The following is a 16428-nucleotide window of genomic DNA, read 5'->3' as shown; positions in this document are numbered from 1 at the left end:
ATTTTACAACCCTTTCAATAATGTTCTATATGGATTAATTTATTTCTATGTCCTGAGCATGTTTTATTGATATGCATTTCTGCTCCAAAGGAAAAAAAAAAAAACATTCTGAGTGTTATTTATTTTTTATTTTTTTGTTTTCCTTTCCCTTTCTTTTTTAAATAGGCCTTTAGTGAATTTGAGATTGAGCAGCATCAAGAATGTGCTTATGATCACTTGGAAGTATTCGATGGAGAAACAGAAAAATCGCCAATTCTTGGAAGACTCTGTGGTAACAAGATACCAGAGCCCCTTGTGGCTACCGGAAGTAAAATGTTTGTTCGGTTTGTTTCTGATGCATCTGTTCAAAGGAAAGGCTTTCAAGCCACACATTCTACAGGTCAGCAAATTAGGGCCATGTTTATCTTTCCTAACTCTTCTAGTGAATGCAATGGCTCTTATAACAGGAACATTAATGAATTTCTGAGCACAGCAGAAGAAATCTCAATGAAGCACAGTGTGTGAAATATTTGAGAGCTATGTAGCATCCTACTTAAATATCTTTGTAGTTGTTGAACGTTCAGAAAGAAATGCAGTAGTTTGAGCTGATGATCAAGTAGAACTATCTCTAAATATTTGTATAATGGATTCCATATTAACTTGTGCAGGTTTTTTTTTTTTAAGATTTTATTTATTTATTTGACAGACAGAGATCACAAGTAGGCAGAGAGGCAGACAGAAAGAGAGGAAGGGAAGCAAGCTCCTTGCTGAGCAGAGAGCCCGATGTGGGGCTCGATCCCAGGACCCTGGGATTGTGACCTGAGCTGAAGGCAGAGGCTTTAACCCACTGAGCCACCCAGATGCCCCCAAACTTGTGCAGTTTGATTTATATGCTCTATTTAACAGCTAGAAATCTCTGTCTTAGTATTTATTTAAGAATTGAGTTTTCTCTAACATCCTACCTGATTGGCCAGCTTTTGCTTTAATACATATTTTTGTAAATCTGATTTGGAATTCATCTCTCCATTTTACAGAGTCTCATTTGTTTTTCCTTTTATTTGGTGTGCAATACAATTTTTTTCTGAATCCTAATCCCTAATTTGACTTTGTAATAGAAGTTTTCAAGAAATAAAATATAATTTAGAAAAAAATACAAAAGATCTTAAGCAAAAATATAGAATATTTTTAATAAATTTGAGCCAGCTTAATACTATATTTCATAAATGTCTAGGAAATGTCCTTTGTTTAACATTAATTTTTACAAAATTGTTGCGTGCAGTTTCCTAAAGTCATTTATCTTATAGTGCCACCTAGTGGCAGTCTTGATGAATAAGCTATTGAGACATTGCCTGGTAGAATTCTTGATATAATACAATACACAGTATAATAGTGTAAATATTTGTCCATAAAACAATTTAAGTGCAACATTTTTTATGGGCTCTGATTATTGCTTTTGTTTTTTCTGTTTAATTTTGTTTGAGAAATCAGAATTTTAGTTATTCCATTGTCCAATGTTATTTTCCACTTTAGTACATTTTATTATTAATATTAGATTTATATTGGTCTATATGTGAGAAAGTGAATATTGTCAGAATATTTATCTTATTCATACTAGTGATGGTTTAACTCATTAATAATGTGAATTAATTATTTCTTATGATTAATATAAATATTTCAGTTTGAGAAGAATCTTTCAAGGACTACAGAAATTTCATACTAATGAAAGGTTTTTCCATACATTTGACATTTACTCCTTAAATATTTTCCTGATAAATTGTGATTCATTGAAGGGATTGAGTGATTGTAATCCCATTACTTCATCAATACTATCCTGATAGCATAGAGTTTATGGCATATATATATATATGTATATATGTATATATACACATGTATTTATATATATAATATAAATATATAAGTATTCTGTCTATCAAAAGTTAACAGGAATGCGGTAAGTTCCAGGAATGCAAGCTATCACAAGTTCCAGTAATATGCTGTCAATTGAAAATATGCTGTCAGAATTCTTGAAATAGCTGACTATATATTTTTAAATTACCTACCAATGAATGTCTCCTTCTTGGTTTAGTAAAAACTTACTTTTATAGAATCTCTTTTACCTTTGTGGGTAGAAGGATTAAGATCTATATTATGTTCCAGTATGTGGGTACATTTGTTTGGGTTTTTGGTCCAATTATGCCATTACCTAGCTTGGAACTTTGGAAAATAAATTTCTTTGGATCTCGGTTTCCACATCTGTAAAATGCTATTTAAGGTTCATTATAGCTACAAATCTCCATGGCTCCTTAATTTGTATGGCCTCTGCTCGTTGTCCTATTTGCATTGCTTATATTACCGTTAAGAATCCATTGGTAGGATCCAATTAAGTTCTAACAGAGATCATACATTGAGATCTGATGGTGTATGTCACATGAACTTGGCAATTTTAGGCACACCCATATACTTAACATACACTTTACATGTACTGAGTCCTCAAAAGACTATGTGATATATTATCATCCTCATTTTTCAGATAAAGAAATTGAAAATCTGGAGGATTAGTTAATTTGCAGGGATTTCTAAAACCATGTCAAAGCCTGGACTTTATCCTGACTCTGACTATCTCCAAAGCTCATGTACTTTCCACCATAGTATATTTTCTTTTAATGTAAAAGTTTCAGATTAGGAAGCAAATCAGTATAAAACTGTTCGCTGTTACTGAAGCAATAGTTAGAGATTGAATGCTTCCTTCCTTAAGTTTTATAAAACCCTCTGTTCTACGTACATGACTGATGAGGCTCCTTTTATTTCCCTGTTCAGTTCACATTGACTCAAATACCCATGCGAGCCACCTGTTCCATTTTTGTTAGGCAAAACGTGCCTCAGCTATTTTTTAATCCAGCCCTGTCATCGTACATATGAGGTTTCCAAACTAAGACTTAAATGACAACCAAAGTAGAACAAAAAAAATAACAGTTGGTATTGGAATCCTGGCTTCTTAACTCCTACTAATTTGTTGTTGTCAACATTTTTGGTATTCATCTGTTTGTGGTTTTTTTTCCTCTTCACCCATAAATTTTTGCTCTCACTTACCCAGCTATCTTTTCTGGGTCTGTTTTGCTGTTACTTTCTAGTAGCCATACATGCTGAAACCCTCTTACGTAACTGCCTACCATTTATCTCTTCTCAAAGCTTGCTGTTTAACAAGTTCATTTATTCCATAGTCTTTCATCAAATATTTATTTGGTGCCTGTTTTGGATCGACATTGGAAGGTATTCCTAACATATGGCAAAAAGCTAGGCATTTGTGGACATTTACAGGGAAATAGAAGAAGTTCTTTCCCATTGATCTTACAGTCTTAGTCACACCTCTGATTTTCAGAAGTTTCAGTACTTTTGGTTTTTCAGTCGGTTTCTACTGACAAGACGGTCAAATCCAGTATGACATCAGCCCATTTTTGCTACAGGTATAGAAAACTTACTCACTATTTACTGCCTATTATAGAATACATGTAACATTATTGATGGGCCCTGACATGCACATTTTAATTTGCTTGAGTAAATTTGTAAATTTCTCTACAATTTGAATTTTATCCACGAGAAAAACTTCTAATACGATGAATTTTGAAACCAGGAGATTAGAAATATTGCTCTAATATGGTTTTATGACTATATATTTCACAAGTAATGCTGTGAAAAAAATCCATAAGAAATGGACTTTATTGGAAAGAGTCCTTTTTTCCCTCTGATGGTAGGTCTAAATTCTAAGCTCAAATATGTTTTAATCAGGTAATGAATAGTATTACATCCCCCTTAAAAGAAACTTATTGAAAAAACAAATCAGTAAAAAATATATCCTTTGTATTCTCTCAGAGGATATGGCTACTATATAGAAAAAGAGGAAACAGTGGAGAGAAAATAATATTTTAAAACATAGCCCGTCTAAAGAAAAACAAGAGGGAAAGACAGACCATAAGAGAGAATCTTAGCTGTAGACAACAAATTGAGGGTTGCTGGAAGGGAGGTGGGTAAGGGGAGATGGTTAGGTGGGTGATGGGGACTAAGGAGAGCAGTTTTTGTAACGAGCATAAGTGATGAATCAATGAATTCTGCTCCTGAAGCTAATAGTACGTTATATCTTAACTAACTAGAATTTAAATAAAAACGTGAAATATTTTAAAATAATAAAATAAATAAAATAAAACGTGGCCTGTCTGGTCGGACTTCTTTCCTGTTGCTTACAGCATCATACTATTTATCAATGACATTTAAAAGTCAAATAATGCATTATTAAACTTCTTAGAACGGAAATTATTTCAATCTAACTCAATTAAATTAGAATGCCCACTCAAAGCGTGTATAGGTCAAATTACAGAACCTCTTTGGGAATTTAATACTTTATGGGGAAATAAACAATCATGTCTTTCCAAATTAAAATGAAAACCACCCCCCAGGCTTTTTTTTCCCTTGTCACCTTTCTTATTCAGCTTCATTTTCATTTTCCAGAATTCTGTAGATGATGTTCTGGCAGTTTCCAAAGTATTTTCAAACAATTGATTTAAAAACAATACTGCTGACATGCTACACTACTTTTCTATTGTTCCAACTTGGTAAATGAATAGGAATATTTGGAGGAAATGTATTTAATTAAAAACCTCCTTTAAAGGGACCATATTAAATGATATATTGACCATATTTTGAAGAATTGCCATAAGAAGTCTCAAATTGCCCTCATGCTGCCTGTAATTTTCTGCTTATGGAATTTCTCTCAAGGCATATTAAAATCACACATCTTGTGCAAATAATATTTAAATCTCTGTTCTTAAAAATTTTATGCTGTGGACTAAATTCTCTCTCTGTCTCTCTCTCTCTCTCACTCTCTGTTTTCATGGTTGGAACATTAATTCCAGATTTATTAGTTTGATCAGTGATCCATAGGAATGCAGTTGTGCACTGAAACAGAAATGAAAACAGGCTAACTTAATGAAACATTTTAAGTCATCCTTAAATATAATTTATTTATTTTTAATATTGCCATTCTTTAAATGCTTTCAATAAAATCAAATAACTCCTCACTGTCATTTTCACAATCACAAAGGTTTCATGAAATCTCCTTTTCCATTTTGTTCAACTACTTCATTTCCTCCTTGATTTTTGTTCCAAGCTGAGGCTGGCAGAGAATTGTGTCTTCTGGATCCTGGTCTCTCTCCTACTCCTTTCCCTTTGCAAAGCAGACACACCGAAACAGGTGCCTTCTCTTTACCTCTCAGTGAGCTCCTTCAGCTCTTCCTGGCTGTGGAATCAAAGTCATCCAAGTGCTGGCAGAAGTTTTTTTTTTAGCTGGAACAAAAACAAATCAGGCAATTATATCAAAGAATAGGTAGATTTTTTTCTTTTTTTCCCCCTTTTTATGAGAATAGGTAGAATTTTAAAAATTACCTAAATGAGATTACACTGGTTTTTACATTTATGTATTAAATTTGGAAATATTTTTCACAAAATATTTTACTGGCCTTCAAAAATACAAGTACCCCTGGGGATAGAGTATTATGCCTCCATCAGAAAGAATGAATACCCAACTTTTGTAGCAACATGGACGGAACTGGAAGAGATTATGCTGAGTGAAATAAGTCAAGCAGAGAGAGTCAATTATCATATGGTTTCACTTATTTGTGGAGCATAACAAATAGCATGGAGGACATGGGGACTTAGAGTGGAGAAGGGAGTTGGGGGAAATTGGAAGGGGAGGTGAACCATGAGAGACTATGGACTCTGAAAAACAATCTGAGGGTTTTGAAGCGACGGGGGGTGGGAGGTTGGGGTACCAGGTGGTGGGTATTATAGAGGGCACGGATTGCATGGAGCACGGGGTGTGGTGCAAAAATAATGAATACTGTTATGCTGGAAAAAAAAAATAAAAAAAAATGAATGAAAAAAAAAATACAAGTCTTCCTTTATGATAGCAGATTAATAGTGTTTTAAATTGTTTTTCATTTTTTCTGGCATTTCATTTCATACCTGAGTGGATCCCTGACATCACAGGTGATGGCATTTAGATGTTCTCACTGGACAATAATGACAGTAATGGTGGCTTGCACTAATACGGCCTTACCTATGTGTCAGGTGTCCTTCAGACATTTTACATGTATTAACCCATTCACTCTTCATCTAGGTCCTATAATGTGAGTACTAGGTATGATCCTTGTCTTCAAAATGAAGTGTGAGACAAAGTCTCACAGCTGATGAAGGGCAGAGCTCAGACTGGGACCCAGGTAGTTTGGCTGTGGAGATCTGTCACAGAGGAAAGATGATAAATTTTCGAATTAGAGAAGCATCATGGGTGGGAAGGGTAGAATGTTTGGCTTCCGGTCATTGGGCTTCAAGAGCTGATATTCAAGAGATGAACTGAGCTTTCAGGGGATTCTAATATGTTTACATTTGCAATAGTGGCCCCTGTAGCAATAGATTGTGTGAGATGCTCCACCTCCCACCTGGAACGTGGAGGGATGCTTGCGTTCTTCATGGAACACAGCCCAGGGGGACAGTCATTCTCATGACTGAAACTCTGGTTGGAAGTTTGTTCCTCTATTTATCGCACACAAGAATCTTGATGTCTTTGTCTGTGACAGTGCCCATAGGTTTGGTTGAGCCTACGTGTATTTAGATACATCTGAATGGGGTTCCATCCTGAGGATTCAAAAATATTTTGTTATTTAAAATCATTAGTGTGGGTACACCATAGACAAATCTGAAAAATCCAACTAAGTGTTTTTAGTTGTATAATCCATCCTCACAGGGCGTCACCGGGACTGTTTGGTCACAGACGACCATGTTACAGAAGTGTTTTCATATCTAGTGTTCTGGCTCGTCCACATCTTTCCACATTAGATTTTTGGTTTTGTCCCCTCCCAACTTATCCAAGTTTTCCTGGGACTTTTCTGATTTTTAGCCCTGAAATCACTGCGTCCCAGGAACCTCTCAGCAGTTGACAACCAGAGATAGAAAGAAACTCTGCTTTCTTCAAGCATTTTTATACCCCTTTTTTATCTTCTTCTTTCCTGACCCCCTGCCATAAGTTTGTGTGTGTATTGGTTGGAAGGAATCTGTGTTTAATCTCTAGGTGTTTGATTTTGTTTGTTTGTTTGTTTTTTAATGTCTAGTCATTAAGTCTGGGGGCTCGATTACAAAGTTTCTGAGAAAGTTTTTTTTGAAAACTTTCATTTCTAAATTATACTAGCTGTACATTTTTATGCATCTTCATCTAGTTATCTGGTATATTTACCTCTAGTGACAAAAGTAATAATTGGTAAACCATATGTTTATGAATATCTCTCCGGAAAAGAAGCTGTGAAAAGAGCAGTTAAAATTTTTTGTTTATTACAAACACAAAATATACTTAATAAGTTCTGGAACTACAAAAGTTCTTACAATTAAAGAGGTATGTATGTTTTTCCCAACCAAGTTAGATAAATATTTCTACCTAAATAAAATTGTTCTATATAGTCTATGTAGAGTTCTGTATCATGCATACACACACAGGAGTTTTATATATTTTGCCAATTTTTAAGTTATTTCTTATTCTTTTGGATTCTGGGTTCTTAATTGAGTCAGGTTAAACCTGAATTAAGATACTGACCTTTTTATTTCTAGGAGAATTAGTTATCAGTATCACATATCACGTTTAACAATGGAAGTATGTATTGAGAGTTACTATATGCTAGGCACTGTTTTAAGTGATTTTCAAGTATTCATCACGTTCTTAAAACTCACTGAGGTTGGGACTATTCTTATCATCTGCGTTTAGCCCTATGGATCAGATAAATGACATCTCTCATCTAAAGGAACTGAGCTCGTAGGTGTTGGAGGTGATATTCCAACCCAGCAATCCAGGCCTAGGGTCTGGTGGTGCCCCGGTGCACCCTCAGACCCTATGATTATGGGAAACACTTCTGATGATGAAAATGCATTCAGAAGTTAGAGAACAGTTACATTACATTGAAGTTGAAACTGGACTTGTTAAAACTCACTGAATTTATTTCATGTTTCTTTCCTGGGCAGAGTGTGGTGGCCGACTGAAAGCAGACCCCAAACCCAGAGACCTGTATTCGCATGCACAGTTTGGTGATAACAACTACCCGGGACAAGTCGACTGTGAATGGCTGTTAGTGTCAGAACGAGGCTTTCGACTGGAGTTATCCTTCCAGATTTTTGAAGTGGAGGAAGAAGCCGACTGTGGCTATGACTATGTTGAGCTCTTTGATGGTCTCGATTCAACAGCGGTGGGGCTTGGTCGATTCTGTGGATCAGGGGTAAATACAGTACCGACAGGATCCCATAACCGTGCTAGAAAATGCCCACTGATTCATGATTGTTACGTGTACCATATGCAAATCGGCAATGTTTTTACAAAAAAAAAAAGGTTAACCCGTATTATTTTTGCCTACTTTCCCTTAACCTTCTCCATCTCTAGTGAATTTTCTCAATAATATCACACAAGAGAGATGAATTTAGTAGGCATAACTGCTTGTTCCTGTCCACATTCTTTTTTATTCACGTTCTTTTTGTGCAATAAATGTTTAAACATTTAAGACTCTAAAGGCAGTACATTTAAACACATACCTTTGACAATTTGGTAAGCTTCCTAAATTAAAGCATAAAGGAAAAGGAATTACGCACCCAGTTCAAATTGGCATTCCCCTTTCAACAAAGACACTTGCTGAGTGGCTCGTGCTACCACTGGAGTGTGGGCTCAGCCAACACTGCCACAACGCTGCTCCATTGCAGTGTGTCACTTGTGCATGGGACACAATGCCAGACGCAGGTCAGAGAGTGTCGCCGTGAGAAAAAGCAAAAGGAAAGCTTGAGATTTCCTTCATGCTTTTCTCCCCAGGACTCCCTACATAAATATCAAGGGGTCTTCTGAATACATATTTTGTTCTGAAGACACTAGTCCCATTTTTTTGTCTACTGGTGTCTATTGCTTACATAATACTGAACTTGAATAATATTGAATTCCTCTCCAAATATCAGCTGAAATGAAAGAAAAAAGCTTTTTGGTATTTAGATTATTAAAGCAAGAAGGAATGGGTGATTTGGATTCTGGAAGTGGCTCTGCCTCAGAGTCCCTTCTGAAACAAATTCAATCTCTTTATCTTCTTTGAACCTTACTTTATTTACTTGTAAATCAGAGGAACTTGGTTTAAAATTTTGGGGGAAAAAACCCACAAGTTCCAGAACTTGGAAACAGATTTATGTTCCTAGCCCAGCTACATCACTGCCTATACTCTTGAGCATGTCATTTGCTTCTCTGAAACTCATTTGCTCATCTGTAAAATGAAGAAGTCACACATACACACTTTTCCCAAGGTTGCTGGGAGGATTAAATCATATTAAAAAAAAAAAAATCCCAAAGAAACATGAATTACACTGAAGAAAAAAAAGTGACTCATTCTGTTGTTTATTTGCCTGTTTGTTTGTTTTTGTCTTCAGCCACCAGAAGAGATCTATTCAATTGGGGATGCGGTTTTAATTCATTTTCACACTGATGACACAATCAACAAGAAAGGATTTCATATAAGATACAAAAGCATTAGATATCCAGATACTATGCATACCAAAAAATAACACCAAAACCTCCATCAAAATATAAAGGAATGTGCATAATGGAGAGAAGACGTATTTTTTTTTAAATGAAGATATTAGCACAAATGTTTTATATAATGAGTTTGACCAGAAGAAAACTGTAAGACCAGGATTATCTCTGTACTAAAAGAGAAGTTTCAAGCCAACTCTGATCAGCATTGCCAAGATATTGGATTTCCATGCTTGATGGTATAAATATAAATAAAGCTGATGAGAGGACATCATGTAACTTCAAGGAAGACTCCGGAAGCTTTTGTTCACAGTTGACATAGATGTCTTGCAATTTAGACAGTTTGATTCGGGATCTGTGACCTTGAAGAGTGTTTCTTTTTGACAATTTTTCAAGATTTGGGAGAAATAAAATGGTCTTGCAGGTCATAAACTGAGAAACTCTCTTCTTGTATCTTGGGATGAACGCTTTGGCTTTGTATCTTGGATACAGATCCAAATGGGATGTTGCAAAATGGGGGTCTGGGGGGCGGTTTGTCCTTTAAATGTGGGCTTGTCCAGAAGTTTGGAAACTGGAATATTTCAGCTTCATTATTTTCACTTGCAGGCCAGATTCACCTCTTTGAGACACAAATGACCTTGAGACCACTTCATTTTACTGACGTTTTGACAAGTTGGAAATGCCAATAGTGTCTATTACTGCAGTTAAACTCTAGGCATCATTTATTTAAGTGCTGGAAAATGCCCAGTTAATTGGTAAACTCAAGTTCTTTCAGTGAAAGTGCTGCCTTTTCACACCAAATTTAAGAAGCGTTGTGATGTCTTGGGAACTTCAGGAGAGAACTCCCAACAGGTGTGAACAGAATTCTTCGAAGTGACTGCCTGGATAGTCCATTCTCAAGTCACCAGTGCTGCTATTGTCTTTTCTGTTGTTGTTGATCTGTTGTGGTTGTTATTGCTGATGTTGTCATAGTTAATTTTGTATTTAAAAAAAAAATGAAATGAAGTGGAAGTAGGCTGTGTAGTCATTGAAAGGTCTCTCTCTCTCTTCTTCTTCTTCTTCTTTTTTTTTTTTCTCTCTTCTTGGGATTCAGTTAAAAAAAAAAGGAATGTTGGAAAAGAGGATCTGTTTCTGAAAGACTTTCTATGGTGCTATTCCATAAATGTTTTTTTTAAACAAAATTTTTGACCTTTGAGCCAACCACCTGTAGACTATGAATGTCTCCCTATGTCTGTCTTGTGGCATTTGAAGACTAAAGACTTGTTAAATGTATCAAGAGTATATCATTGCAAGGGCAGCACTTGTCCTGTGGAACAATTACTTATAATGCCTTAGAATTCTTGCACATGATCAAACAGAGCCTCCTAGGAGACACACTTTTTGAAAGGTTGAACAAAATAACTTATGTTAATTAGCAGCTCTGTGAGGAAAATCCATTTCCACAACTTAGAACATTGGGTATAAATATGGTGACCTGCTTTTGTTCTGCTTTAAAGCCATGTGTGTTTTTAATATTGTGTATGTATACGTGAGGTTGTCTGAGTGAGTGAAGCTACAAGAAGATGAAAAGTAGTGGGTGGTGGAAAAGTTAAAATTTATGTGCCAAGTTCTACTAGAATCCTGTCTGAAGTAGCACCTTTCTTTGGAGGTTTCATGGACAAATAATGGGAACTTCTAATTATTATTAACGCCATTAAAAAAAAAAGGCTTTTTCTTTTACAGAAGCTCTATTTTGATATGTTTTAATGTTGATGTTGATTGCTATATGAAGTAGATTTGTTTCTGTTACTGTCCATGAACATTTGACATTTAATAAAATTGGGTATTTTTCTTCATTTTTACAAAATTAAACTATACACACAGGCGTAGCTTATTCATTTTTTGTCATTGCTGCCCTGAAAAATATTTCTTGCATATGAATTATAATATGTAAATACATTTTTAAATCCAGTCTTTTGATCTTACTGAATGATACTTTGGGAGTGTGTAACTATTGCCTGCAATATAATGAGCTTTTTAGTGGAGCTGATTTATTCCAGTAACTTCTATATTTTTTCACTTATCTTCAATTAGCCAAATATATCAGCAATGGGAAAGAGAGGGAAAAATACCATTAACATCTAGTGTATTACTCTATGCCTAGCCCAGTACTCGGCACAGGACACAGGCTTTTTAAAAAACTTTATGCTACCCTTTGAGAATTGTGGTGGTGTTCTTATTTTGTAGTTCAGGAATGGAGGCTCATAGAAGGTATGTAATGTTCCCAGGGTCACCGTGTAAATGTTGAAACCGTGTAGATGTTGAAACCCAGCTTCTCTGATATAAAAATCTGTGCTTGTTCTACAAAATGTAGTAGAATCAATCTTGACATATATAAATAGTAGACATGTTTTTATGATGAAACCTTTCCACATAAAGTAAATTTTAGGGGTGAATTACAGTAAAACCTTCAGGATAAAATATATTGTTCTTTTCAGGAACAGCATGTCAATTCGAATATCAACTGTAGATATCTTTAAGAACCACAGTTAGTGCTAGAGAATTAAAACAAAACAAAACATCTACTCTGTAGCTCAGAGTTAGTAGCAACGGATGGACCTTTTGTTAAAATAAATACATTAAATTATTTTATCTGGTGTGGTAGGGGAAATGTAGTGTTCTACTCTAAGAAGCATTCTGGATATTACAATTGACATCTTATTAGGTCAAAACGAGCTGCATTCAACACAACCAAGAACGAAAGTGAAAAGATATTTAGAAGGCATATATAGAGATGTTGCAACTTCAGGTCTTCAATGTGAACATTAATTTTTATTGTATCTTATGTCAGATATCAATCTGCCACATATTATTTTTATATTCGATTTTGGCATAAATGTGTTGTTAATGCAAGTACAAACAGCTTTGTTGTTATTTTGTTAATACTTGTTAGTTACTGTTTTAAGCATTTTATTAAATTAATTTTGTAAATTATTTTCAACCTTACATCAGTATATTGGTTGTGCTCTCTATTTGCCAAAGCTCTAACTCCTATACAATCATGATTATACACAGAAAAAAACTGCTCCTACTTACTATGATTTTATTAAATTATTTTTCAAGTCAATTTTGAATATTAATGTACTTTATTAATGAGATCATGACTTAGCATAATTTCACACAACAACATTTAAAAAATGTGTATGAGAAACATCAGTAGTATTTCCAAAGTCTCCAAATGTCCCCTTCCTGTATTGGCTGGATTTTTGCTATGTAAGACTAATTTTAATATATCATAGTATCAGATTCAAATTCTGCCCAATGTTGTTTTTAAATTTCTTAGTCTCTTTTCTTTGGTTTCTATTGCTACTGTATTTTTGATAGTAAGCCTCAAATATTAAATTTTCTCTCCCATAGAGAAAATCTCTAAAAGCATCTAATGACTAATTATTATTCTTCCTCACAAAGGCAAATATTACTTTTTAAAAGTAAACTATAGCTATGTGTGGCATTTAAAAATAACTTAAACAGTTATCAAAATGTTTGGAAATTTAGTGACAATGGGAATAAAACTTGCTTTTTGGAAAAACTTTTGTGAAATCTGGCACGGGAGGAAGAAAACAGGAAAAATAATTACCTTCTAAAGATTTATAACTTGAAGTAATGCCTTTTATTTTATAAGAAAAATTATGTGAAATGAGCATATCATAAAGAAAACAAAAAGCTGTCTGTGAGTGAGTGAAAGCTTTTTATGCTTCAGTGCACAGTAAATGGTCACCAATGAGCACTTAGCTGTTGATCTTCAGTGTTATTGTTATAAAATTAAGAGACGTTGCCATTAGCTTAAGAAATAATTGACGCAATAGATGGATCTAATATATTGTGAGATATTACTATTATTCTCCAAACCTTCTGTTGACAGCAACTTGTTTCATTGTCCAGCCACAACCCGCCCTCCTTTCAGCCCCACACTGGTGTAATCAGGCTGCAGGCAGGCTTGCCTCATGACTCTAGTCAATGCTGGTGCAGAGACTATGAAGAATGATTCCACAAAGATTATAGGGCCCTGAGTACATCTCACTATGTACAACTTACTTCTCAACCAATATTTTAAATAAAAAAATTAAAGCTGTAAAATCAACTTCTAACTTGAGAAAACTTGAAATGGAAACATACCTGGGTGAAAACAGGTGAAGATAGAAGAGTTAAGAAGCCAACATGTGGCTTAAGACATGTGGACAAAAGGTCCTGGTACCTGGTCTTGCCTTAGCTGCCAGGGTGGAAGTGCCGAGTAATGAAATTACTTTTTATTACCGTTATTTCTATGTGAATACAAGTTACTAGCTTCACCAGTCCCTCTGCTCTTACTGTGCTCTACCTATGTTGTTTGTGTAGCTGAGAAACCAGTTATATATCATTTTATTTTTGCCCAACTTATTTTGTCAAGTTTTCTGGCATATTTGCATCTGAAATAAAAAGAGCAAATAAGATTATTCAAAGCAACTTATAAGACTATAAACATGTGCTCAATGGTTCAGTGTATTTTACAAATTACACTTAAAAAACCAGATCCAATGGTGCCTCTTCTATTAAATATTATAAGGTGATTATATTAGTCATAATATTTAACCATGCGACAAATCTAAGAACTGATTTATTTCATATCTGTCAAAAGCTCAATTAGGAATTTCTTTTTTAAGATTTTATTTATTTATTTGACAAAGACAGAAGGATCACAAGTAGGCAGAGAGGCAGGCAGAGAGAGAGGGGGAAGCAAGCTCCTTGCTGAGCAGAGAGCCCGATGCAGGGCTCAATCCCAGGACTCTGAGATCATGACCTGAGCCAAAGGCAGAGGCTCAACCCACTGAACCACACGGGTACCCCATAGGAATATTTTTAAAAGAGAAACAATTAGAAATTTAGTTAAAAATGATAATTTTCAATCAAAGTGCGGAAGTGCCTGTATATTCCCTCATGATATTTTTATGTCAGAATCAGTGACTCACAGAAATGACAGCTAAATGTCAAAATAATGGTGATAAGGTTGAAGTCAGAAGGAGGGGTTTATTTCAAGGAATGCCATTAAATTATTTAAACAGGCTGATTGCTAGAAGAGACAAATAAAGTGAAAGGATTATGGATAGTAAAGCTTAGGTATGTAAAGCTACCATAAAAAAAATATTTAGTGAACATTCGTTAGGAAGCTATAATTAAAAATTAAAGTGCATTACAAGAAAATTTTCTACAAGGATCCAATAAATTTGTTAAGGTCCTTTATATGCCACCGAACGTCTATTACTGGTGTTTGAATTCCCTGGGAATGAAAGGTTCTCATGATAAGTTTTGTCATTTTCAAGCCAAAGACATATGACAACCATGAAGTTTATTCACTCATTTATTTCATTTATTTCTTCCATAAATAGCTGTTTAATTCCTTTGAATATGCTCAGCATAATGCTAAATACTAAAAATTTAATGAAGCTTTGGAAAAGAAAAAAAATCACAATTTTTGCTTTTGTGAAGGTTAAATTCTAGCTGAAGAGATAAACATTAATTAAAAGCAATCACAAAGTGTCAAATGCATTTGTATTTTATAGTCATTCTGGGGACATTATTCCAAACAGCCTGGTTTGCATTTTGAAACCAACATTGACATGTATCCTTTCTTCATCCTTGGTTTTCTACTATCTTCCTTTCATTGTGCTTTTTAAAATTTCAGTTGTTCTCTAAAATTAACTTTTTTTTTTTGCATCAGTTACTCACTTGTTTTGTTTTGTTTTGTTTTGTTTTGCATCAAACACTCCCAATTATTTTTAACTTGTAAATCATTCATTCTTAAGATGGACAATGGGGGTGACATGGCATATCAAAATTCTGATGTTTATTCATGTAATTAACAGAACTAAACAGTACAACTTACAAAAATCACTACTGGTGGCCAGCATCCATAGTGTTTGATAAATTCTAATTTTTATTATGATATACATTAAGATTCTTGAAACCCCAAACTTCTAATCAATGCTGGTTTAACTGGTCGGAAAGAGATGTTTTGCGATTGCAGTATGACTTGTGGGACAGGGAAGTGCCTCCCTGACTCACTATTTGCTTCCCTCTCCAAGTTAAGATCTATGTTTTAATTGTTGGTGAAGTCCCTGGGATACTCAGACCTCTCAAGATCGTACTCATATATAAAGCACTCTAGGGACATAAACTTGCAATATTGTGGCCCTACAGATAATGCTTCATTGAATGCGATGTGATATCACAATTAAAAAAAATTATAAAATGTTTAGGTAAGAGTAATCCAAAATAATAAGTAATATAATTAGACTTTAGAACATTTGATACTAGAATTATCATATGTAGAGTAAAATGATTTAAAAAAAGAAAAGAGAAAATATGTGGAAAATGTATAGACTCTATCAAAATATTGAGTTTTTTTTTTTTTAGAAAGAATAAGTTGAATTTGTAGAAACAAAAAATACAGTAATAGAAATGTAAAATTTAGATTAGGTACAACTGCCAATAATAATTTATAAACTGGGAGATTTCAGTTGAGAGACAAAGAGATGAGAAAATATATTTAGAGATATGCAATAGAATGTGTATATTCTCCTTCTCTCTCTCTCTCTCTCTATATATATATGTATATATAAGGAGTTTAAAATGTGAATATAGAGGGTGGACGAAAGTAAAATATTGGAGAGATAATATCTAAAATGCCTCAGAACTTTTGGAAGATGTGTATCTTCACATTCAGTAAGGTCCTAAACAAAATAAATAAAAGGAAAATTAAACCCAGCTACAGAACACTGAAATTGAATAACAGAAAGTTAAAGGAAAACATCTTAAAAATAACCAAAGAAAAGATTATGAGAAGG

General features: G+C 34.4%; 1 protein-coding gene across 3 annotated transcripts in view; it reads left to right on the top strand.

Moving 5' to 3' along the window:
• TLL1 (tolloid like 1) overlaps positions 1 to 12859 on the top strand; it is a 214684-nt gene extending 201825 nt beyond the window's left edge. For all 3 annotated transcript variants that reach the window (XM_032332601.1, XM_032332599.1, XM_032332600.1), the window contains 3 exons: positions 166 to 379; positions 8035 to 8285; positions 9466 to 12859. In XM_032332601.1, coding sequence (XP_032188492.1) covers positions 166 to 379; positions 8035 to 8285; positions 9466 to 9600 — 600 coding nt within the window. In that variant the 3' untranslated portion in view covers positions 9601 to 12859. The remainder of the gene's footprint in view (positions 1 to 165; positions 380 to 8034; positions 8286 to 9465) is intronic.
• Positions 12860 to 16428: the final 3569 nt, after the last annotated feature.

Source organism: Mustela erminea, chromosome 2, assembly GCF_009829155.1.
Source record: "Mustela erminea isolate mMusErm1 chromosome 2, mMusErm1.Pri, whole genome shotgun sequence".
NCBI lineage: Eukaryota > Metazoa > Chordata > Mammalia > Carnivora > Mustelidae > Mustela > Mustela erminea.
Note: the sequence above shows the minus strand (reverse complement) of the source record. Positions and strands in the feature narration are given on the sequence as shown.